Source organism: Oncorhynchus mykiss, chromosome 12 (genome assembly GCF_057628025.1).
Source record: "Oncorhynchus mykiss isolate SJ-2025 chromosome 12, ASM5762802v1, whole genome shotgun sequence".
In the NCBI taxonomy this organism is placed as follows: domain Eukaryota; kingdom Metazoa; phylum Chordata; class Actinopteri; order Salmoniformes; family Salmonidae; genus Oncorhynchus; species Oncorhynchus mykiss.
Window position 1 is genome coordinate 17,362,180 of NC_143033.1, and position 24,613 is coordinate 17,386,792.

General features: G+C 43.9%; 1 protein-coding gene across 4 annotated transcripts; it reads left to right on the forward strand.

The window, feature by feature from the left end:
- Positions 1-1,604: 1,604 nt before the first annotated feature.
- LOC110537065 (protein lin-54 homolog) lies at positions 1,605-17,410 on the forward strand. Of its 4 annotated transcripts, none has more exons than XM_021622790.3 (14): positions 1,605-1,882; positions 4,179-4,944; positions 5,430-5,541; positions 5,760-5,872; positions 7,280-7,408; positions 7,633-7,834; positions 8,038-8,111; positions 8,256-8,450; positions 8,529-8,620; positions 8,823-8,894; positions 9,051-9,153; positions 9,351-9,488; positions 13,042-13,244; positions 13,978-17,410. In XM_021622790.3, the coding sequence occupies exons 2-14, from the start codon at positions 4,210-4,212 to the stop codon at positions 14,171-14,173; spliced, it is 2,364 nt and encodes a 787-aa protein (XP_021478465.3). In that variant the 5' UTR covers positions 1,605-1,882; positions 4,179-4,209; the 3' UTR covers positions 14,174-17,410. The 4 variants fall into 4 exon arrangements, with proteins under 4 accessions (XP_021478465.3, XP_021478466.3, XP_021478468.3 ...); XM_021622791.3 differs by having other exon boundaries at positions 1,693-1,823; XM_021622793.3 differs by lacking the exon at positions 1,605-1,882 and adding an exon at positions 2,975-3,247.
- Positions 17,411-24,613: the final 7,203 nt, after the last annotated feature.

Here is a 24,613-nt window from a genome sequence, read left to right on the forward strand (position 1 = left end):
TTCCTTTTTCATTCAGTTTCAGACTTGGTGCATTGGTACCGCTTGCCGTGCGGTAGCAGAGAGAACAGTCTATGACTTGGGTGACTGGAGTCTTTGATAAAAAATGTTTTAGCTTTCCTCTGACACTGCCTGGTATAGAGGTCCTGGATGGCAGGAAGCTTGGCCCCAGTGATGTACTGGGCCGTATGCACTACATTCTGTAACGCCTTGCGGTCAGATGCCAAGCAGTTGCCATACCAGGCAGTGATGCAGCCAGTTAAGATGCTCTCAATGGTGCAGCTGTTTGGGGACTTTTTGGGGATCTGAGGGCCAATGCCTAATATTTTCAGCCTCCTGAAGGGGGAAGAGGCGTTGTCGTACCTTCTTCAAGACAGTGTGGGTGTGTGTGGACCATAATAATTCCTTAGTGATGTGGACACTGAGGAATGTGTTAATTATATTACCACCCTACCTTAAATTATTGGGCTTGAGTTACTGTAATGATGTTTTCCATACTGTTTAATTAGCATATTAACTACCTAATTTGCATAATACCGCATATTCATTTAATACATTTTACTTGTATTTGAATCATCTCTGTGTTCTACACCAACCCTGAAAATGTCATAACAATATGACCACCCTATCTTGAAATATTGGACAAAAAGTGTTGAATTTAAGATTTCAGACAGGTGCTTTATTGATAACAGATTATCAATGACCTGTCCGCAACCTTTTCGACCTTTTCCGATCACTTCAAAAAAATCTCAGCAATGGTAAATCCTATCCTCATGAAATGCGGAATTGCTGTGTTCACAAGAAGCTGCTCTTACAACATGGAATACAAAGTATCCCCCTGTGAACACACTGGTTGAATCAATGTCGTTTTCACTTCATTTAAATGACGTTGAAACAACGTGGAATAGACCTTGATTTGACGTCTGTGCCCAGTGGGATAACACAATAACCACATTGAGTAGGATTATGTTTTCACATGCAAATGTTATTGCTTTTGATTAAAAAAAACGCTTTTTCTGCCTTCCCAATGAAAAAAGGCAATAAGACAATAAGAACATATGTTTGATGGAAAATACATGTTTGTTTCTGGACGATGCATCATTGCTACCTTGATAACAGCAGATTACTGTTCGATTTGAGGATGGCCAACTCCCTTACCGCTTTTACCCGTTTGCGTCATGGGTCTAGACTGGTAACCCTATGACGTATGTAATCCCTGAATTGCCGAAGCTGTGTATTGGCTTTGGAGCCAACGGTCGGACATATTGGCACTCCCTAGTAAGAGTAGTTCATATTTCAAGGACAAAATTACATGTCTTTTTTTGTTGCAGTTGGGCCTGTAACATTAGTCATCTCTAAAAATTATACTTATATTTTTTCTGTTTAGCTCACATAATATCATTTAACAGTATGCATGAAGGTGTCTGTAATATAATAAATGTGGCAAAAACGAATGTAAACGTTAACAAATGATGACGGCTCATAGCGCCCCTTATTAGAAATATAGTGTATATATACATAATTTGGTGCACCGCGGCTCAGGTTAATTAATACAATTTGCCTCGCTCTATAACCCTCATTTACTCAAGTGTTTCCTTTATTTTGTCAGTGCCTACAGAGTTGTTGTGTAGATCTATCACACGCTGAGAGCGAGGCCGGAAGTACTTCGATCAATGACGCGCCATGTGGTTGTCAAGGAGTGCGTGACATTATTATGGGATGTTGGGGGTGAAATGGCGCTCGGCGCGGTATTTTGAACAATCGTCTACATTTCTGTGCTTTTTACCGATATGTTGCTCCGCCTGTATGGACCGGTGAAAGAGTATGTGAGTTAAGGCGTTTCGAGACACTAAAAATAATAGCTTCAAGGGGAAAAACAAACCACGTAAGAATCTGTTCGCTGTGTGAAAGGGGCAATACTTTGTGTTGCTGCTGGCTAGGCTTGCTAGCTAGCTAACAGCTGATGATATCAATTTGGCCAGTTAGCAGACAGCTAGCAGCATATGAAGATACAATATATAGTAACGTTACTTGTAGTATGTACTTACAAACTGTGGAAATACCTTATTCTAGTTAGCTAACGTAGCTTTGTTATAGGATTCATGTTGTTGAAGCAATATGAAGTTGGAAATATGCATTAACTTTATTCACCATTCATTCGGATAAAGGAAACTAACGTTGCATATATTTCATAGATAATTATTATTTTATTGATGTTTGAGAGTTACATTGATTATTCAGCCTGTAGCTTTGTGTGACTATAATTACCTAAAATTCATTGCAAATGCAGCCCTCTAGATAGTTTCCAGCACTCCGACAGATGGACAGCAATTTCTGATTTTGCTAAGCCAGTTTGCCATTCGGGCCTGTCATTGTTTAGCTTCCAGAGGTTAATGCCGCTGTAGTAATCCTGTCTATTCAATATTGGCTAGACGGAAAAATACCTTCCTAGTATAATCTGTGTGTCTGCTTTGTGAAATGACTTGAAGGCAGCTGGGGCTTTGACTGTCAAATAGTCAGATGATTACGTCGAGGGTTCCTCTCAAGGTTTCTTTCTTCCAAAAGGAAATCATATCCCCATTTGATTTAGGTCTCTGGGGGTTTGTTATTTGACAAATGACTATTAAGTGTTGGTCTAATGAATGTTCTTATTCTACATTTGAATAGGTTTACCAAAAACACATAACAGAAAAGTTTTCACATGTGGACATTTGAGAGAATTAAGATGTATTATTCGTGACGTTATTTACGTAAGTTGTATAGTTCTACACAGTACACAGAGTATCATGCAAGTATTTACATGCTCATAAGGCTTGTTACAGTATGTGACACAAGGCGGAGAACTCTTAATATTATTACTGTGTTGCACTACCAGGTAATCAATCTATCGCAAGCTGTGACCCCATTACTTTATTGGTAAACAAGATTCCTGACATGGGCGTTCATATCTATTGCTCGTTCTTCCTCTCATCTCTTTAGTTGAACTCATGACGAGGTGAAAATGGCGGATATTTCGAAATCCAACCCGGCCTGAAAATAGAAACGTAGCTAGCAAGCTATAGCTGGTCGTTTTCACAGTGCTGCTCCTGTCACAAATTCATGATTTTGACAGGCTGCTTAATAGTTGAGAACAAAAAGCAGGCCCCGATCATATATCCTATCGAAAATTGAGGGGATGAACATCGACCCCCTCCCCCTAGTTTATCAACTTGTATATTATCCTATCTGTCTTATTTTGCGTATGCCGGAGGTAGGACAAAGATTCATTTTCTGGGATGTCCAAAGCGGCCTAGCCAAGCTAACTAACCAGCTATCTACACCTCCGCTATGCAATCCATGACATGTTAGCCAAACTATTTAATTGGCACCGTTCGAGATTCGGCGGATTGTGTTGCAAAGTAGGCTTTTGATCTAGTTGTGTTGCAATCAAAGTTAGGATCATAACGTCGTTGCATAAACATGTTTGTTATTGTTCTTGGTGGCTAGCTAAACTAACGTTAGCGTATTCAGCTTCGTTTAGCTAGCTAGCTAGTGTTAACGACCATAGAAAGCACTGTTAGTTACCGCTGCAGAGCCATTGCAACACTGCTAATGCTAGCTAAACAGATTATTTATGAATTTATATTGTAACGTCAAGTACTTGATTTTCTATTGCCTGTGTGTGTGTTCTGTAACACCCTTTTCATTGCTTATGAATTCATCGCTGTCTTTGAAACTATTTGGTGTATTTGCGCTTGTGTTTTTGATAGTAGATGTATAAATCTAATATATTCACTAATGTCACACACTGCATGTTTTGGCTGTATATTGTGAATAACATCATTCAAATCCATGGTGATTTGCGCCTTCCATTGTCTTTGCAGTGGTGTGTGTGTGCAACATCATATGCAGGAATTGGTCATTCTGTTTTAGGCTTCTCACTGTATTTTGGTCACATAGAAAATACTTTTGTAATTGTTCTTGGTTGCCTAACAATTGCTTATGGGCACTAACCAAGAGGTATAAAAGCCTATTGTTAGAAATGCACGTTTTTAGCCCAAGTAGCAGCTATCTATATCTGTTTTATAATGTACTGGTACTTTCCTGTCAGTCATTCTACTGAAAGAACAGTTGTTTAACACATCCAATGGCTTGGTGGAGCTATTGGACTGACATTCTGATGCTTCCTGTTCTGTTTCCAGTAGTGACTGAGCTGAGTGTAAACCTGCAGACATGGACGTGGTGTCGCCAGAGCTGAACAGTCTGCTCCCTGATGAGATCATGGACACAGAGGCCATCATCATGGATGACGACCCCCCCGCCGAGTCCCCTGCAGCCTCTGGCCAATCACAGCCTAGTGACGACTCACCAGTCCCCATGGAAACGGATGTGCCCGCTGTCCCAGAGATCGTAAGCCTGTGTTCGGACGCCCCTCCAACCCAGCTGACCCAAGCCGGGACCACCTCCACCCCCACAGGTTCCACCCTCTGTAGCACCACCTCTGCTACCCAGCTCCTCCTCACCTCTTCTACGGTTTCATCCTCCTCCCTCACCTTGCGACCCGCCACAGCCTCCACCCTAACCTCAACCACCCCTAAAACCACCAGCAGCCTCTCCCGGGTTAGTCTCACCTCGGGGAGCTTACAGAAGCTCTCAGCCCCCTTCACCCTCTCAGCCAACCACCAGATCATCCTCAACAAGGTGGCCTCTTCGTCAGGCGCAGACACCACTAGGTCCCAAGGCACCACCACCACTACCACTACTCCAGGGGGCCAGCAGTTCATGGTGACGGCCATAGGAAAGTCTGGCCAGCCTATTGTCCTGCAGCTGCCCCACACAGGCTCCAAGTCTGCCTCAGTGCAGGGTCTGGGGGAGGCCAAGGCCAACCCGCAGCATTTCAAGGTGGTGACGGTCAGCTCGGCCAGTCAGGTATCCACCCTGCAGGCCCAGCAGCTGAAGACTGTACAGGTGAGACCTGTTTGTTTACTTGTTTATTGACTTGTTTACCTTTTTGTCTCAAGGGTCTGGATTCTTTGCAATTCATCAGAAAGTAATTCAGTGTCTTTAGAAAAGCTGTGCTCACATTGTGTAGTGAGGAGATTCATTTAGCTATGTGTTGTCATGAAGAGCCTTATAAGGCTGGAAATCAATCCCCAACTGTAACCCCTCCACAAACACCTTATGTGATCATCTTCATTTCAAGTACACTCCCATGCATTTACTTGGTTGGTGAAAGGAGGGGTTACAATTCCACATCATTGCTATTTACATAGAGAAAAAATACATTTATTGGCATGTCCAAACCTAGGTATTGAAATTACTAAATAAACATTCTGAAGCAAATACTATAACAATTTTTTATGGTGGATGATGTTGACGGGCTTTATAGGTCTGGGCTTGATCTCTAAGCTGTAGTTTGTGCAGTGAAGGTAAATGAACATGTTTCTCAATAGATTGCTAAGAAAACTCAGGTGTCTTCGGCTGGACCAATCAAGTTTGTCTTCACTAAAGCTGTCAACAACAAAGGTCTGACTGCCCAGACATCAGTATCCAATGTCATTACAGGTAATCCCCCTGACATGCTCTTCATATTGACATCTTCATAGAAAGAATGCTTGGTTTCCAATGTGCCACACACACCCATGGATAGCTGTGTAATTGAAAGTTCAGACTATTATAACTGCTTTGAGCCATAGAAATGTATATAGACTTTGATCCCTGCCCCAATTGTTTCTGACCTTATCGTTGTGATTCTGTGCCCTTCCCTAACCCCACCCACCCAGGTCGGGTCCTGTCCACAGGCAGCCCGGTGACCCCCCCACGGACCATCACCCTCTCTGAGACCCTCGGCTCCAGCAGCAAGATCGCCATCTCCCCCCTCAAGTCGCCCAGCAAGGTCAGACATGCTGCCACTCAATCCCTCTGACCCCACTTTGAGTGAGGGAGAGAGAACCAGTGCAGTTTCAGGGTCTGACATTAGAGTGGCCTCCTGGCCCGGGGCCAGTAAATGCATTTCCAGTCAGTGGATCTCCTTTTTGCGTTCCAGTTCAACGTATACTTGCTCTGTCGCAGTCTACCATTGAAGACTACATACGTAAAAGTCATGTTATTTCTATTTGCGCAATATGATTATGATTAGCCATTCACTAAAGCACCACCACGCTGCCGTGAGTCACAACGTCTTGAGAAGTACAAGAGTTCGGCACGCGCAAGCACGGCACAGCGCAAGCTTTCCAGAGCAAAAACAAGCACCCATCAATCTACTCGCTCAGCTTATTTATTTTAACTAAGGAAAGTGATTTGAAAAAGTGAACATACTAGCAATATACTGGCTACTGTTGATAGTCTGCAAAAGACACTTTAGCATTTGTCTTGGCTAGTCTACCGTAGCCAGGTCAATATCTTTTGAAGCCAATTCTCTTAAAGGAGCATTGTCCTATTTTGAGATGATACATTTTTTTTTAGAAAATCATCTCAAAAGGACATACTTTAGAAACAATAATGAATGCAGTTAATACATTTTAAATTGTAAATAATAGAGTAATGACTTGCATTGTACAAAACGTTAGGAACACCTTCCCACTATTGAGTTGTGCTCAGAACAGCCTCAATACGTTGGGGTATGTACTCTGCAAGGTGTCGAAAGCGTTCCACAGGGATTCTGGCCCATGTTGACTCCAGTGCTTCCAACAGGTGTGTCATAGTTGGTTGGATGTCCTTTGGGTGGTGGACCATTCTGAATACACACAGGAAACTGTTGAGTGTGAAACCCAGCAGCATTGCAGTTCTTGACACACTCAAACCGGTGCACCTACTACCATACCCTATTCAAAGGCACTTAAATATTTTCTTTCCCATTCACCTGCTAAATGGCACACAAACACAATCCATGTCTTAAGGCTTGAACATCCTTATTTAACCTGCCTCCTCCTCTTCACCTACACTGATTGAAGTGTATTTAACAGGTGACATCAATAAAGGATCATAGCTTTCACCTGGATTCACCTGGTCAGTCTGTCATGGAAAGAGCAGGTGTTCCTAATGCTTTGTACACTCAGTGAATATTACACCACTATTTAATACATATCATAATAACCAAATCTAGCATATTTAATAGCTGCATATAAAGAGAAAGCATGCCAACCTATAGGTCCCGCATGACCCCAATCCATTTAGAAACTATACCATGTCTGGGTCAGTGAGTGGGACCCTGAGTTTTCTCCCATTTTGTGTTTGGATGACAACTTGGAGCTATTGACATGTATTAGTAAACATATCATTCTGTTTTCTCTTTGTGTGACAGTTGACGGTGGTGTCGGTGGCCTCACAGGTCCCCAACTCCCCTCAGAAGTCAGTGTCTCTGCCTCTCAACATGGCCCACCTGGGACATCAGATACTATTACAACAGTCTACAGCCACCTCCCCAGCCAAGGTAGTCTCAACCCATTCTACTGCGCAGCTACAACTAGCTTTTATAACATTGTTTCTCAACTGTGGTCCTCCTCTCTGACCCCCAGAACTGCACATTTTTTGTTTTATTCAAACACTGGAACACCTGATTCAACTAGCCAACTAATCACCAAGACCTTGATCATCAGGTATGCTACTGCTGATGCTCTTGGGAATAATCTTGACTGTTTTCTCCCCTCCTCGCAGACCATGAAGCCTGTGCAGACTGTGACGGTGGGAGGGGTGGGCGCCCCCCAATTTAAGACCATCTTTCCCCTGTCCACCCCATCCAACGTGCAGCAGATCCAGGTGCCAGGCAGCCGCTTTCACTACGTCAGGCTGGTCACTGCCACCACGGGCAGCAGCACGGGACATGCCGGCAGCCCCATCACTAACTCATCCATGACAGGTAGGAGCCAGACTCCCAACTCACCATCCATACAGAGTGGCAGGGAAAGGATTTTAGGTCCAAACAGTGCCATAAATATATAGTGTATATACAACAACAATTTTTTTTAAGAAAAAAAAATACTAAATTAGTAAGGGCATAAATCAGAGAACATGTTTTTGTTCCATTGGGTGTGAACATTTAAAGGTTTTTTCCTTCCACAGCCAAGCCCATGGTGGTCAACACAACCCAAGTCAGGATGTCTGTCCCCATTGTCCCAGCACAGACAATGAAGCAGGTAAAACACACGTGACACGAACACACTACTTACTTACAGATTGAATTGCTCCCCTAATCATACATTCACTCAGCCACGACAACATGCACTATCAATAAGGTGAGTGTAATTGAACGAACCTTCATTGTTCTCCTCCTCTCTCAGGTGGTGCCTAAGCCCTTGACATCGTCAGGCCAGGTGCTGACCACTCAGACCCAGCAAAGGTTGATCATGCCCGCCACATCGCTACCCCATATTCAGCCCAACCTCACCAATCTACCCCCGGGTACTGTATTGGCGCCTGCCCCTGGCTCTGGGAACATGGGCTACGCCGTGCTGCCCGCACAATACGTCACACAGGTACAGGGCTGGAATGTGTGTTGAATGCATTTTAAACGTGTGTGTTTGTGCTCTCACAGTTCTCTCTCCCTTCTCCAGCTCCAGCAGTCGGCGTATGTGACTCTGGCCAGCAGCTCTGGGTTCTCCACCCCTACAGGCATCCAGACTCAGGCCAGACTGCCTCTCAATGGGTAAGCACACCACACAGGAAATTCCCAGCTGGAGTATGATCTGTGGTTTGATGGCAAAGAAGTCCTTGCCAGTAGAATAAGTCAGTACAATAAAGCACCTTTGTTTGAAGGTTTTAAATTCCTTTTGATATGAAATGTTATGACAACGTTGTAATAAACTCACTGCCCTGACTAATTATAAGCATATTCCCTTCTCCCACAGCTTATCAACATCAGGCGCTGCCTTCAGACCACGGAAGCCCTGTAACTGCACCAAATCTCAGTGTCTCAAACTGTACGTACTATAATAACTTACAGGGAACTCAACTATTGATGTTTAACAGGATTCCTGCTTTAAAAAGTAAATGTCCTGTATTTAGACGTGTAGACGTCATTTGAGATGGGCCTAACCTCTAGCTGTCTATGTTGTGTCTGAATGCTCTCTCTGCAGGTACTGTGACTGTTTTGCCAACGGGGAGTTCTGTCAGAACTGTAACTGTACCAACTGCTTCAACAACCTGGAACACGAGACGGACCGAGCTAAAGCCATCAAGGTGAGGAACAAGACCTCAGATTTGACTCAACTTTATTTGTCTCACCTTATTCTTCCTTTGTGTGAAAGAAAAGCTTGGTGTGACAAATGTGCTCTTTGATTCGTGATATGATTTGGCCTTGTGTAATAAATAACTGTCTGTTATATCTGACTCCTTGTGTACAGAGTTGTTTTAAAAGGAGTGTATCATTTCCCCAGGCATGTCTGGACCGTAACCCGGAGGCGTTCAAGCCCAAGATCGGTAAAGGTAAAGAGGGCGAGTCGGACCGCAGACACAGCAAAGGTTGCAACTGTAAACGCTCAGGCTGCCTGAAGAACTACTGCGAGTGTTACGAGGTGGGTCTCTCTCTCTCTCTCTCTCTCTTTCTCTTTCTCTCTTTCTCTTTCTCTCTCAAGTGAAATGGTACAATCAGTAAACATTACACTCACAAAAGTTTCAAAGCAATGGAGATGTCATATTATGGCTGTGAACAGTGTTGTAATGATGTACAAAAGGGAAAATAAATGAACATAAATATGGGTTGTATTTACAATGGTGTTTGTTCTTCACTGGTTGCCTTTTCTTGTGGCAACAGGTCACAAATCTTGCTGCTTTGATGGCACACTGGTATTTCACCCAGTAGATATGAGTTATTTTCAAATTCTTTGTAGGTCTGTGCAATCTTTATTTTTTTTTTTTTATTTAACTAGTCAGTTAAGAACAAATTCTTATTTACAATGATGGCCTACCAGGGAACAATGGGTTAACTGCCTTGTTCGAGGGCAGAACGACAGATTTTTACCTTGTCGGGATTCGATCCAGCAACTTTTCGGTTACTGGACCAACGCTCTAACCACTAAGCTACCTGCCACCCCAATCTTAGAGAAATATGTGTCTAATATGGTCAAACATTTGGCAGGATGTTAGGAAGTGCAGCTCAGTTTCCACCTCATTTTGTGGGCAATGTGCACTATGTGCCTACGGCGGTCTCTCTCAATAGCAAAGCTATGCTACTGTCTGTACATAGTCAAAGCTTTCCTTAATTTTGGGTCAGTCAGTTTAGGGCCAAATAGCATTCTAGTTTGTTCTCTTTTTTTGTAAACTCTTTCCAAATGTGTCAAGTAATTATCTTTTTCTTTTCTCATGATTTTGTTGGGTCTAATTGTGTTGCTGTCCTGGGGCTCTGTGGGGTGTGTTTATGTTTGTGAACAGAGCCCCAGGACCAGCTTGCTTAGGGGACTCTTCTCCAGGTTCATCTCTCTGTAGGTGATGGCTTTGTTATGGAAGGTTTGGAAATCGCTTCCTTTGAGGTGGTTGTAGAATTTAACGGCTATTTTCTGGATTTTGATAATTAGGGGATATCGGCCTAATTCTGCTCTGCATGCATTATTTGGTGTTTTACGTTGGACATGGAGGATGTTTTTGCAGAATTCTTCATGCAGTGTCTCAATTTGGTGTTTGTCCCATTTTGTGAATTATTTTTGTTGGTGAGCGGACCCAAACCGCAGAGAGCAAGGGGTTCTAAAACTGAGTCAAGTATTTTTTTTTCCAGATCCTGACTGGGTTGTTGATTTTTATGTTCCTTTTGATGGCATAGAAGGCCCTTCTTGCCTTGTCTCTTAGATTGTTCACAGCCTTGTGGAAGTTGCCTGTGGCGCTGATGTTTAGGCCGAGGTACGTATAGTTTGTGTAAATTAGGGTGTGCAGGGTGAATACGTGGTCTGTTGTAATTGGAGAGTCCAGTTGGTTCTGGTATTCTTTAATAGCTTATTCTAAGATATGTATTTGATCATGGACATGTTTTTTGCTGTTTGAATTTTGTTGTAGAACCAAAAGGATTGGAGAAATGGTTATCCATACATCTCCATTTTGAATAGATGCAGTGCATTCCGAAAGTATACAGGCCCCTTGACTATTTCCACATTTTGTTACGTTACAGCCTTATTCTACAATGGATTCAATTGTTTTTCCCCCCTCATCAATCTACACACAATACCCCATAATGACAAAGCAAAAACTGTTTTTTAGAAATTTTAGCAAACTTATAAAAAATAAAATGGAAATATTACATTTACGTAAGTATTCAGACCCTTTACTCAGTACTTTGTTGAAGCATCTTTGGCAGCGATTACTGCCTTGAGTCTTCTTGGGTATGACACTACAAGCTTGGCACACCTGTATTTAGAGTTTCTCCCATTCTTTTCTGCAAATCGTCTCAAGCTCTTTCAGGTTGGATGGAGAGCATCGCTTGTCGTATAATATTCTAATCAAGTGAGGGAGACTCATTTCTTCAACAATCCCCCGATTGAGGCCACTGTGTTCTTGGGGACCATCAATGCTGCAGACATTTTCTTTGTACCCTTCCCCAGTTCTGTGCCTCGACACAATCCTGTCTCTGAGCTCTATGGACAATTCCTTCCACCTCATGGCTTGGTTTTTGCTCCGACATGCACTGTCAACTGTGGGACCTTATATAGACAGGTGTGTGCCTTTCCAAATCATGTTATAAAAACATCTCAAGGAAGATCAGTGTAAACAGGATGCACCTGAGTTCAATTTCAGGTCTGAAAGCAAAGGGTCTAAATATTTATGTAAATACGGTATTTCTGTTTTGCAACAACAACAAAAAAGTCCATAAACCTGTTTTCGCTTTGTCATTATGGGTTATTGTTTGTAGATTGAGGATTGTATTTAATCCATTTTAGAATAAGGGTGTAATGTAACAATGTGGAGCATGTGAAGGGATCTGAATACTTTCTGAATTAACTAACTCTTCGTGTTTGTTCCAATTTTCCCGGAAGTGGTTAGATTCCATGGATTCTTGAATTGCATTGTGTTGATTTCTGACGTGATGTTCCTTTTTCTGTAATGTGTCAATGATTCACCATAGTGAAGGTGTAGGCTCAGGTTTTCTGCATCTGTTTTTGGTTGGACAGGTTTCTCAATTTCTTTCGTAGGTTTTGCATTCTTCATCAAACCATTTGTCATTGTTTTTTTTATTTTCTTAGGTTGCCTGCTCTCAATTTTTAGGTTTGATAGGGAAGCTGAAATGACAAATATACAGTTTAGGCTTTCTACTGCCAAGTTTACACCTTCACTAAATACAGTGAAATGTTTTGTCCAGGAAGTTATCTAAAAGGAATTGAATTTGCTGTTGCCTAATTGTTCGGTTTTTTCCCGGTAGGTTTCTACACTACTTTCATTCCATCTATAGCATTTCTTAATATTATTCAGTTCCTTTGGCTTTGATGCCTCTACTTGAACAGAGCAATATTCAATCATAACTATGATTTTGCTGATAGGGGTGTCAGTGGGCTGACTGAACACTCTGAGAGACTGGGTTGAAGTCAGTGATAAAGTAATCTACAGTACTACTGCCAAGGGACGAGCTGTAGGTGTACCTACCATAGGAGTCTCCTCGACGCCTACCATTTACTATGTACATACCCAGCGTGCAACAGAGCTCCAGGAGTTGTTTTATTATTTGATTTAACTAGTTGTGACTGGGGGGGGGTAAGGGCTGTGATCTGGGTGTATGTCCTCTTGGCGTGGCTTCTCTTGATGCAGGTCCTTCAGGAAGGGGTCTCGCAGGTCTGGGATGGTGTCTTGGCGGGATATCTGTTGCTCCTGTGTGAGGTGCTGGGGCTGCGGTTGAGGGTGACTTCCTTCAGGGTCCTGGCAAAAGTTGGGATTGCTGCCTTGTAGAGGTGGACCTGGTCGTAAAGACTGTTCAAGTCCAGGGTGGACTATAACGTTGTACTCTGTTCTATTATATGTTGCACGCCACTTTACATCAGGGGTGGCCAGTCTTATCCCTGAAGTGGTGGGTGCAGGCTTCTGGTCCGACCTACTAGTAGCACACCACGTTCTTGGTCACGCCTGCTTATTTATTGAGACTCTCTCTGCCAGGCCAAGATCATGTGCTCGTCTACCTGTAAGTGTGTGGGCTGTAAGAACTTTGAAGAGAGCCCTGAGAGGAAGACTCTGATGCACCTGGCCGACGCAGCTGAGGTCAGAGTTCAACAACAGACGGCAGCCAAGACCAAGCTGTCATCACAGATCTCAGACCTGCTTACACGGACCACTCCCGCCATCACCAGCGGAGGGGGGAGGTAAGACTCCCTCCCTCTCTACACTCGCCCTCTCCAGCCTCACCCCTTCTCTACTCACCCCCTCTCCTCAACGCATCTTCTCTAGATTTATTTTTTCTATCCTTAACGCCACCTCCCTCTCACCCCCCTCTCCAGCCTCGGCTCCCCATCTCTCCAGCCTCGGCTCCCCCTCTCTCCAGCCTCGGTTCTGTACTCCCCATCTATGTTGTATCTTGTTCTAGAGCAGTGGCTAATCTCCCTCATTTATCTCCCTCACCAACTTCAAACATCTGCTATCTGAGCAGCTAACCGATCGCTGCAGCTGTACATAGTCTATTGGTAAATAGCCCACCCATTTTCACCTACCTCATCCCCATACTGTTTTTATTTATTTATTTTTCTGCTCTTTTGCACACCAATATCTCTATCTCTACCTTTACATAACCATCTGATCATTTATCACTCCAGTGTTAATCTGCATAATTGTAATTATTTGCCTACCTTCTCATGCCTTTTGCACACAATGTATATATAGACTCCCCTTTTTTCTACTGTGTTATTGACTTGTTAATTGTTTACTCCATGTGTAACTCTGTGTTGTCTGTTCACACTGCTATGCCTTATCTTGGCCAGGTCGCAGTTGCAAATGAGAACTTGTTCTCAACTAGCCTACCTGGTTAAATAAAGGTGAAATAAAATAAATTAAAAAAAATAAAAATAAAAGTGGCTAATCTCTTCATCCTCTCTCAACCAGGATGCCCTATACGTTTGTGACGAAGGAGGTGGCGGAGGTGACATGCGAGTGTCTGCTGGAGCAGGCTGAGCAGGCAGAGCTGAACCAGCAGCCCCAGGCCACCGCAGAGAGGATGATCCTGGAGGAGTTTGGACGCTGCCTCATGAGGATCATCAGCTCGGCGGGAAAGACAGACTATCCCTCCATCAACTGCTAGGCTAGGTCCAAGGGCTCTCTCGATTTGCCTCTCACCCAGCGCAGAGAGAACTCGTTCCTGGGAGACTGAAAGGGTGGCCCCCTTTCTCCCCAAGCCCCAGAGCTAAACATTGGTACTGGCGAGTGGTGGTGATCCCTGGAGGTCCTTGGTTTCTCGGTCTCCCAGGCTAGCTATCCCCATAGACATTGGATTGGGAGGAGAGTGGACTGCCCCGTCAACTGTTACCTAGCTAGACCCAGCACCAGGAGGCAAGGACAGCCCTGTGCAATGCTTACCCAGCCTCAGAGCTCTAGCATTGGGAGAACTAAGGGACATTAATTGCTATGGCGCTGGTGCTGCTCCTTCTTCACAGTTAGTGGGAACAGCCTTGGTTGAAGGGAGGGGCTGTCCCCATGCCTGCCTGAAAAAACAAGGATTGTGGGAGAGACTTGGCAGAGAAAGAAGTGCAAGGGTAGAGCAAACGAGCGGGACCAGGATTTGGGTTTTAACCAGTTCTTGGTTTCGGTGCACCCTCTGACTGAGTGGAATAGCACAGTTTGTTTGTGTTTTTGGAAGGGGGTTGTTTTAGACTTACCGTGCACACTTTTTGATAATAGCTATTTTTACATGTTTTGTTTTTTCTTCTAATGTATTTTATTTCTACCATCATATCATGGCTCTGTTTGTCCCTCTCCTCTCTGGTGTGATATTAACATGTTTTAATCATTTCTGATGATTCTTCAGTTAGTAGCCCAGGTTCTAATCATGATGCTGATATCTCTACAGTTGCTAGCTTTTACTGTAGCCCACAAGATACCCCCACTATTTATTTTCCTCAACCACCGTTTCAACTTGTGCTTATAAAAATGTCTAAGAACAAATTCTAAATTCCCACTTTTGATTTTATCATGGATATGGATTCTATTTACCATTTTTAAACAAATAATTGGTAACTATTTAAATTTGCATTCGCCAAACTGTGTTTTGGGGTAGCATACAGTCCTGTTTCTGACACTTTCAGGTAGGGTAAAGTTCCACAATATCAAATCCAAGTTATTTGCTCTGCTAAAGTGCTTATGGTACTCTAAACTCGAAATTAATTGTGAAGTTAGGAAAGTTGTCCACTTATTAGATAAATAGGAATATTGGAATCTAAGTGACCCTACTTTAACTTCTTTGTGAATAACAAAGATGTAGAGTAATGTATGTAGAATAGTGTTGGATCACTGTCAAGGGACAGATTGTTTGATTGGATAATGAATCTAGCCATAGTATCACTGTATGTCAGGAGCACTGCAACTATTTTAGCATAGCAGAGTGCCTTTAGTCTACAGTGAGCTGATGATTGGGCATGGTAACATTTTTCTACAATGTCATCATGGATTAGGCTACCAGGTAACACATGATTTGGCATCTGTGTGTCACACTAACTCTGCCCATCAAGTATGTATTCAACAGCATCTGGGTGGTGTTTCTAAAACCCGTATTATCATGTCCACTAGTCTGGCTAACACACAACTCTCAAGTCCTCCTGACTTCAGTCTGGAATGGCTCCTCCATGTTGGCACAATGCGTCGATAATGAAGAGGGCTGTGTTTTTACTGGTTGGTTCTCTTCTGTATTATTCTCACTCAAACTCCAACATGCATGGCCACACAGCCCCCTGAGCGCTGCCCCTTCCATTACAATGGTTTTATTTAAAAAACAACGAGAGGTCTCAACCTCTGAGGGGGAAAAATCACATTTGATTGAACCAATCAAAGCCATCGCTCAATTTCTGAGTGAATATTGCATTAATGGCCTTCTTTCCAGACCAGTGTACGACAGCTGTCCCTGTGCTGTGAGTCATGTGGGTCGTGCCAGCCAGGCTACATTTCCCCCTCACAAAGCCAATCCCTCTCTGTTTTTGTATTGGGGTGAGTCTTGTGTGTGTTTGGGTGTTGTTTTTTAAATACTGTTATTAGTAGATTTATTTCCCCCCAGGATACCTTTGCCTTACGTTCCCCAGTCTGCTCAGGGCATTGAAGGACTTTTACTACGTTGTCAATTGTTTCCCCCAATGTTGTTGAAGACGCACACATACTTATTAAAACACGTTCAAGATCTATCAAAAAGCAGGCGTTTGTTGATATAGATTGCCCTTGTCCAAAAGAGCATGACCATGTTATACACCATCACTCATCCTTTTTACAGTTGTAATCATCCCTATGCACTGAAAACTTTGTTTATTGTATGGCTGATCTTGCTGGATGCTGAGGTTATTACAAAATTGCTGTACAGGAGCATCAACAATTGGTTTGAGTAGCGTGATGCATCCCTAATAAAACACATTTCTCTAGGCCCTGTTCAGGAGGGTGCAATGTTACAGAACGTTCAGATAGAAATGTATTGTGTAGAACTAATAGTGGTATTTCAGGTAGAGGATTGGAATTATTGGCACTATGTTACATTTCTATTTGTAACATTTGTTGAGTCTCCCCTCATTGAATACAGCCCTAGTATCCATTGTCAACCCACAAAGTGGGATGTTTCAAAGGGCTTCCAATAGTTGAGCACAAACAGAAGGCTGCTCTGAAAGTGCTCTGCCCAGCTCACTCCCTTAATCGGATGTTGAAGGGTGGTGGGAAATTGCTTTTAGATTGTCTTCTAACAGAGAGAAATGTAACATCAAAAATACATTTATATTATCAATAAAACTAAACAGCAAAGTTGTGCTCTGTCTGTGAACAGAAAAGTTCCTATCAAATCTATATATTTCAGGAGAAACCTAGCCTTCTATCAGGTAACCTAACCCATGGCATCTGATAGTGCTCTGTACACTAGACAAAACAATAAACCTTTGTACCTTCTCAATGTTTGCAATATCAGGCTTTTTTCACTGAGGGAATCTCTGTACTGAACTGATCTGTGTAAATCTGTTACCTGCTGCCCCTCCATGTATAAAAGCCCCTGTGCAACAGCTCAGTAGTACTACTTGGTTGTTTGATTGTATATCGTATGTTAAGTGACCATTGCCTGTATTACTTTTTAGGTGAAATCATGTTTGTCTTTTTTCTTATGTCACCATTCTTGTAAACATCTCTTTCTGTCTGGAATTATTTATCTCATGTTATCCTGACTATAACACAGTATCACCAAAATTAAAGTACTTTTAATTATTTTCAGATTTATATTGAGTAAAGCCTATGTAAGATGTTGTGACTGTAATGTAAGCAAAATACAAAGCAAATAAAATTTATACAGTTCTGTAAAAAAAAATGTTTTCTCAATCTTTGCACTAAATTGCATTCATTTTCTGATTTCAGATGTCTGATTGTTTTAGACAATAACAAGTTGATTTGTACGTGATTGATGCTATGCATTAACACTACACTGTAATTGTAACACTTGGATGTGTAAAATATTTTATAGAAGTCCCGCCTTGTGTTTTTCCTACATTGCTTTGCTGTGTATATAATGCGCATGCGCATTAAACGAGAGTTTTTGCCGCTTCCCTTTCATGAAGAGAAGAGCGAGTATCTGGCGAGTTATATGAACATAACCTGAAGATTGTCGCCCTTATTTTGCGAGATAACATAGGATTTGAGGCATATCTCCGCTTTATAGTTCAGTAAGTTTTCTTCCGTGTCGTAACATAGCAAGCTAGCTACAACAATACACTCACTGTATGTATGGTACGTGTGTGTATTTGGATGTATATGCAGTACCAGTCAAACGTTTGGACACCCACTCATTACATTTTTTAATTAAAAAAAAAATATTCTCTACATTTGTAGAATAATAATGAAGACATCAAAACTATGAAATAACACATGGAATCATGTTGTAACCAAAAAAGTGTTAGTCCCACTAAACTCAATCTGAGGTGGGCTGCAATCTGAGGTGCAGTTAACTCTAATGAATTTATCCTCTGCAGCAGAGGTAACTCTGCCTTCCTTTCCTGTGGTGGTCCTCATGAGAGCCAGTTTCATCATAGTGCTTGATGGTTTTGTGACTGCACTTGAAGAAACTTTCAAAGTTCTTAATTTTCTGGATTGACTGACTATTTTTAATTTAACTAGGCAAGTCCGTTAAGAACAAATTATTTTCTACAATGACTGCCTACCCCGCTCATGGCTTAAGGTAATGATGGACTGTCGTTTCTCTTTGCTTATTTGAGCTGTTCTTGCCATAATATGGACTTGGTCTTTTACCAAATAGGGATATCTTCTGTATTCCACCCTTACATTGTCACAACAACTGATAAGCTCAAGTGAGTTAGGAAGGAAAAAAAATCCACAAATGAACGTTTAATCAGGCCCACCTGTTATTTGAAATGCACTCCAGGTGACTACCCCATGAAGCTGGTTGAGAGAATGCCAAGTGTGCAAAGCTGTCAAGGCAATGACTGGCTACTGTGAAGAATATAAAATACATATATTTGTTTTAATACTTTTTTTGGTTGCTACATAATTCCATGAGTGTTATATCATAGTTTTGATGTCTTCATTATTCTACAATGTAGAAAATAGTACAAATAAAGAAACCCTTGAATGAGTAGGCGTGTCCAAACTTTTGAATGGTATTGTCTATGTATATTTGTGTGTATATGATCTGGTGGTGAGAGGAGCTATAGGACGGGCTCATTGCTACTGGAATGGAATGTGGTTTATCGTGGATTCCGTATGTTTGATACTGTTCCATTCCAGCCAATACAATGACCCTGTCCTCCTATAGCTCCTCCCACCAGTCTCCACTGATGTAATCCTTGGGTTTATTTGATCTGGGTCAATCATCAGATAAAATCACTAAATCTAACCCAGTCTTCCATCCAAGTCTGGGAGGGAATATTATTCAACTTGATTGATGTTGCCGTCTCCAATGTTTTTGGCTGCATATTGTTTATCTTTTTTAATTTAGTGCTGACATCCCTCTTCACACTAACGACGAGATTGTGTTTTTCTCCAGGCTTTGCAATAGGAGTGCCCTGGGCACATGTTTTCATGGTAAATTGACTACAAACTTGTCCAATGACAAGTGTTTGTGGAAAACACTACAAAGTATGTAATTTTGAGTGACTGATTATTTCAGAAATGTGTGATGTCTCAGTGTTGTCTTGAATAGAACATTATGAAATTACATTTCTTGTGCCAATGAAGGTTTCACAAACTCAATTGAAATGCATCTAGGGAGTTGTATTGTTAAATTCAGTTGCTTTGCTAGTAAATCTATTTAACTTTTTTCAATAAAAAAAACGTAACTATGGTAGCATGAGAAGTTGAGTGGCCAGGACCAAAGTTTGCATACATACAATACTGTGCAATGAGTGGAAATGCAAAATGCAGCTTTCCTTACAATGTTACTATGGCCGGATTCACTTTATTCAGAGACTTTTGTCTGATACAACATGGTGAAATGTTAAAACATATAAATCATGTAGATTCTAATAAGGAAGTTGGCACGGATGGCATAGTGCACCACTCTAATGTGAAGTATGCAACCAATTGTGCTTGCTACACAACGTACAGTAGGCCAACAGCGAATGAGTACATGCATGTGAACATATGGTCTACATACAGTACAGAATGGTCAAGCCACGTTCACCGGAAGTGCCTGAAGAAGGGGGAGATTATATTGGTCCCATGATTATTTGTGGGTGATTGTGCCTCATTGATGGAGCCGAAGCTCAATTAGCGTCACCGCAGCAACATTAAGACTTCCGCTGTTACGATTTTGTCTTCAAAATAAAAGTGGAAACGTATATGAAGCGAAATCAATCATTTTTGCCTCTTTGCGTAATGTTAAATTACAACTACATCGTATGAAAAATCTCAACTAAAGACATTTACTATACAGTGCCTTGCGAAAGTATTCGGCCCCCTTGAACTTTGCGACCTTTTGCCACATTTCAGGCTTCAAACATAAAGATATAAAACTGTATTTTTTTGTGAAGAATCAACAACAAGTGGGACACAATCATGAAGTGGAACGACATTTATTGGATATTTCAAACTTTTTTAACAAATCAAAAACTGAAAAATTGGGCGTGCAAAATTATTCAGCCCCCTTAAGTTAATACTTTGTACTTTGTAGCGCCACCTTTTGCTGCGATTACAGCTGTAAGTCGCTTGGGGTATGTCTCTATCAGTTTTGCACATCGAGAGACTGACATTTTTTCCCATTCCTCCTTGCAAAACAGCTCGAGCTCAGTGAGGTTGGATGGAGAGCATTTGTGAACAGCAGTTTTCAGTTCTTTCCACAGATTCTCGATTGGATTCAGGTCTGGACTTTGACTTGGCCATTCTAACACCTGGATATGTTTATTTTTGAACCATTCCATTGTAGATTTTGCTTTATGTTTTGGATCATTGTCTTGTTGGAAGACAAATCTCCGTCCCAGTCTCAGGTCTTTTGCAGACTCCATCAGGTTTTCTTCCAGAATGGTCCTGTATTTGGCTCCATCCATCTTCCCATCAATTTTAACCATCTTCCCTGTCCCTGCTGAAGAAAAGCAGGCCCAAACCATGATGCTGCCACCACCATGTTTGACAGTGGAGATGGTGTGTTCAGGGTGATGAGCTGTGTTGCTTTTACGCCAAACATAACGTTTTGCATTGTTGCCAAAAAGTTCAATTTTGGTTTCATCTGACCAGAGCACCTTCTTCCACATGTTTGGTGTGTCTCCCAGGTGGCTTGTGGCAAACTTTAAACGACACTTTTTATGGATATCTTTAAGAAATGGCTTTCTTCTTGCCACTCTTCCATAAAGGCCAGATTTGTGCAATATACGACTGATTGTTGTCCTATGGACAGAGTCTCCCACCTCAGCTGTAGATCTCTGCAGTTCATCCAGAGTGATCATGGGCCTATTGGCTGCATCTCTGATCAGTCTTCTCCTTGTATGAGCTGAAAGTTTAGAGGGACGGCCAGGTCTTGGTAGATTTGCAGTGGTCTGATACTCCTTCCATTTCAATATAATCGCTTGTACAGTGCTCCTTGGGATGTTTAAAGCTTGGGAAATCTTTTTGTATCCAAATCCGGCTTTAAACTTCTTCACAACAGTATCTCGGACCTGCCTGGTGTGTTTCTTGTTCTTCATGATGCTCTCTGCGCTTTTAACGGACCTCTGAGACTATCACAGTGCAGTTGCATTTATACGGATACTTGATTACACACAGGTGGATTGTATTTATCATCATTAGTCATTTAGGTCAACATTGGATCATTCAGAGATCCTCACTGAACTTCTGGAGAGAGTTTGCTGCACTGAAAGTAAAGGGGCTGAATAATTTTGCACGCCCAATTTTTCAGTTTTTGATTTGTTAAAAAAGTTTGAAATATCCAATAAATGTCGTTCCACTTCATGATTGTGTCCCACTTGTTGTTGATTCTTCACAAAAAAATACAGTTTTATATATTTATGTTTGAAGCCTGAAATGTGGCAAAAGGTCACAAAGTTCAAGGGGGCCGAATACTTTCGCAAGGCACTGTACACCCTGGCCCAAAGGCACAGGCGAGGCAGCACAAAGCACAATCACGGTAACATGAACCGGATTAAACAAAACAGGTTTGAAATAAACCTAGCGCAAGCCAGCCTGTAGCGTAACACCCTACACAAAGAACAATTCCACACACAGACATGGGGGAAACAGAGGGTAATGTACATTTAGTCTGATGAGGGAATGTGAACCAAGACAAAACAAATGGAAAATTAAAGGTGGCTAGAAGACCGGTGACGTCGACCACCGAATGCCGCCTGAACAAGGAGAGGGACCGACTTCAGTGGAAGTCATGACAGTACCCCTCCCTTGACGCGCGGCTCCAGCTGACCGCTGACACCGGCCTCAGGGACGACCCGGAGGGCGAGGTGCAGGGCGATCCGGACGAAGACGGTGGAACTCCCGCAGCATAGAAGGTTCCAAAACGTCCTACACCGGGACCCAGCATCTCTCCTCCGGACCCTACCCCTCCCAGTCCACGAGGTACTGAAGGCCCCTCGCCCGACGCCTCAAATCCAATATGGAGTGAACGGAGTACACCGGGGCCCCCTCGATGTCCAAAGGGGGCGGAGGAACATCCCGCACCTCAGACTCCTGGAGCGGGCCAGCCACCACCGGCCTGAAGAGAGACACATGGAAAGAGGGGTTAATGCGTTAATCGGCGGGAAGCTGTCTCCTCAGGACTTTAAATGTCCCCACAAACCGTGGCCCCAGCTTCCGGCAGGTCAAGCGGAGGGGCAGGTTTCGGGTTGAGAGCCAGACCCGGTCAGACCCGGGCCTCACTGCGGTGACTGTCTGCGCTGCCCTTCTGGTGCAGCACGGCCCGCTGGAGGTGAACATGGGCGACGTCCCAGGTCTCCTCCGCGCACCTGAACCAGTCGTCCACCGCAGGAGCCTCGGTCTGACTTTGATGCCAAGACGCCAGAACCGGCTGGTACCCCAGTACGCACTGGAAGGGCGAGAGGTTAGTGGAGGAGTGGCGGAGCGAGTTCTGAGCCATCTCGGCCCAGGGCACGAACGCCGCCCACTCCCTCGTCCAGTCCTGACAATAAGACCGCAGAAACCTACCCACATCCTGGTTCACTCTCTCCACCTGCCCATTACTCTCGGGGTGAAAACCCGAGGTAAGGCTGATCGAGATCCCCAGACGTTCCATGAACGTCCTCCAGACCCTTGAAGTGAGCTGGGAACCCCGATTAGACACTATATCTTCAGGCACCCTGTAGTGCCGGAAGACGTGTGTAAACAAGGCCTCCGCAGTCTGTAGGGCCGTAGGGAGACCGGGCAGAGGGAGGAGATGGCACAACTTAGAAAAACAGTCCACAACGACCAGGATTGTGGTGTTACCCTGTGAGGGAGAAAGATTGGTGAGGAAATCGCCCGACAGATGTGACCAAGGCCGTTGTGGAACGGGTAAGGGGTGTAGCTTACCTCTGGGCAGGGGCCTAGGAGCCTTACACTGGGCGCACACCGAGCAGGAGGAAACATAAACCCTCACGTCCTTTGCCAAGGTGGGCCACCAGTACTTCCCACTCAGACAGTGCACCGTCCGACCGATGCCTGTATGACCAGAGGAGGGTGACGTTGGGGCCCTATAGATCAACCAGACAGCAGACAGAACGTACAGGCGCCCAGCGGGACACTGGAGGGGAGTGGGCTCTGCACGTAACGCCCGCTCAATGTCCGCGTCCAGCTCCCATACTACCGGTGCCACCAGGCAGGAGGCCGGGAGTATGGGAGTGGGATCCATGGGCCGCTCCTCTCTGTCATACAGCCGGGACAGTGCGTCTGCCTTAGCGTTCTGGGAACCTGGTCTGTAGGATAGGGTGAAAACAAAACGGGTAAAAAACATGGCCCACCTTGCCTGGCGAGGGTTCAGTCTCCTCACTGCCCGGATGTACTCCAGGTTGCGGTGATCAGTCCAGATGAGGAAAGGGTGTTTAGCCCCCTCAAGCCAATGTTTCCACGCCTTCAATGCCTTCACCACAGCCAACAGCTCCCGGTCCCCCACAACATAGTTTGGCTTCGCCGGGCTGAGCTTCTTCGAGAAGAAGGCACAGGGGCGGAGCTTTGGTGGCGTACCCAAGTGCTGAGAGAGCACGGCTCCTATCCCAGCCTTGGACGCGTCCACCTCCACTGTGAACGCCAAAGAGAGATCTGGATATGCCAGCACGGGAGCCGAGTTAAACAGAGCCCTTAGGTGACCAAAAGCCCTGTCCGCCTCAGCCGACCACTGCAAACACACCGGTCCCCCCTTCAGCAGTGAGGTACTGGGAGACGCTACCTGACCAAAACCCAGAATAAACCTCCGGTAGTAATTGGCAAACCCTAAAAAACGCTGCACGTCCTTTACCGTGGTGGGAGTCGGCCAATTACGCACGGCTGAAATGCGGACCCTGAGGTGGAAATGCGGTATCCTAGGAAGGAGATGGACTGCTGGAAGAACAGGCATTTCTCAGCCTTGACATAGAGGTCATGCTCCAACAGTCGACCAAGCACCCTCCGCACCAAGGACACATGCACGGCGCGTGCAGCGGAGTATATCAGAATGTCATCGATATACACCACTACACCCTGCCCGTGCAGGTCCCTGAAAATCTCGTCCACAAAGGCTTGGAAGACTGACGGAGCATTCATCAACCCATACAGCATGACGAGGTACTCATAATGCCCTGAGGTGATACTGAACGCTGTCTTCCACTCGTCTCCCTCCCGGATACGCACCAGGTTGTAAGCGCTCCTGAGATCTAGTTTAGTGAAGAAGCGCCTCTCAATCGCTGTGGCTATGAGAGGTAGCGGGTAACTGTACTTCACAGTGATCTGGTTAAGGGCTCAATAGTCAATACACGGGCACAGACCTCCCTCCTTCTTCTTCACAAAAAATAAACTAGAGGAGGCGGGTGAAGTGAAGGACCGAATGTACCCCTGACGCAGGGATTCAGAGACATATGTCTCCATAGCCGCCATCTCCGCCTGTGACAGA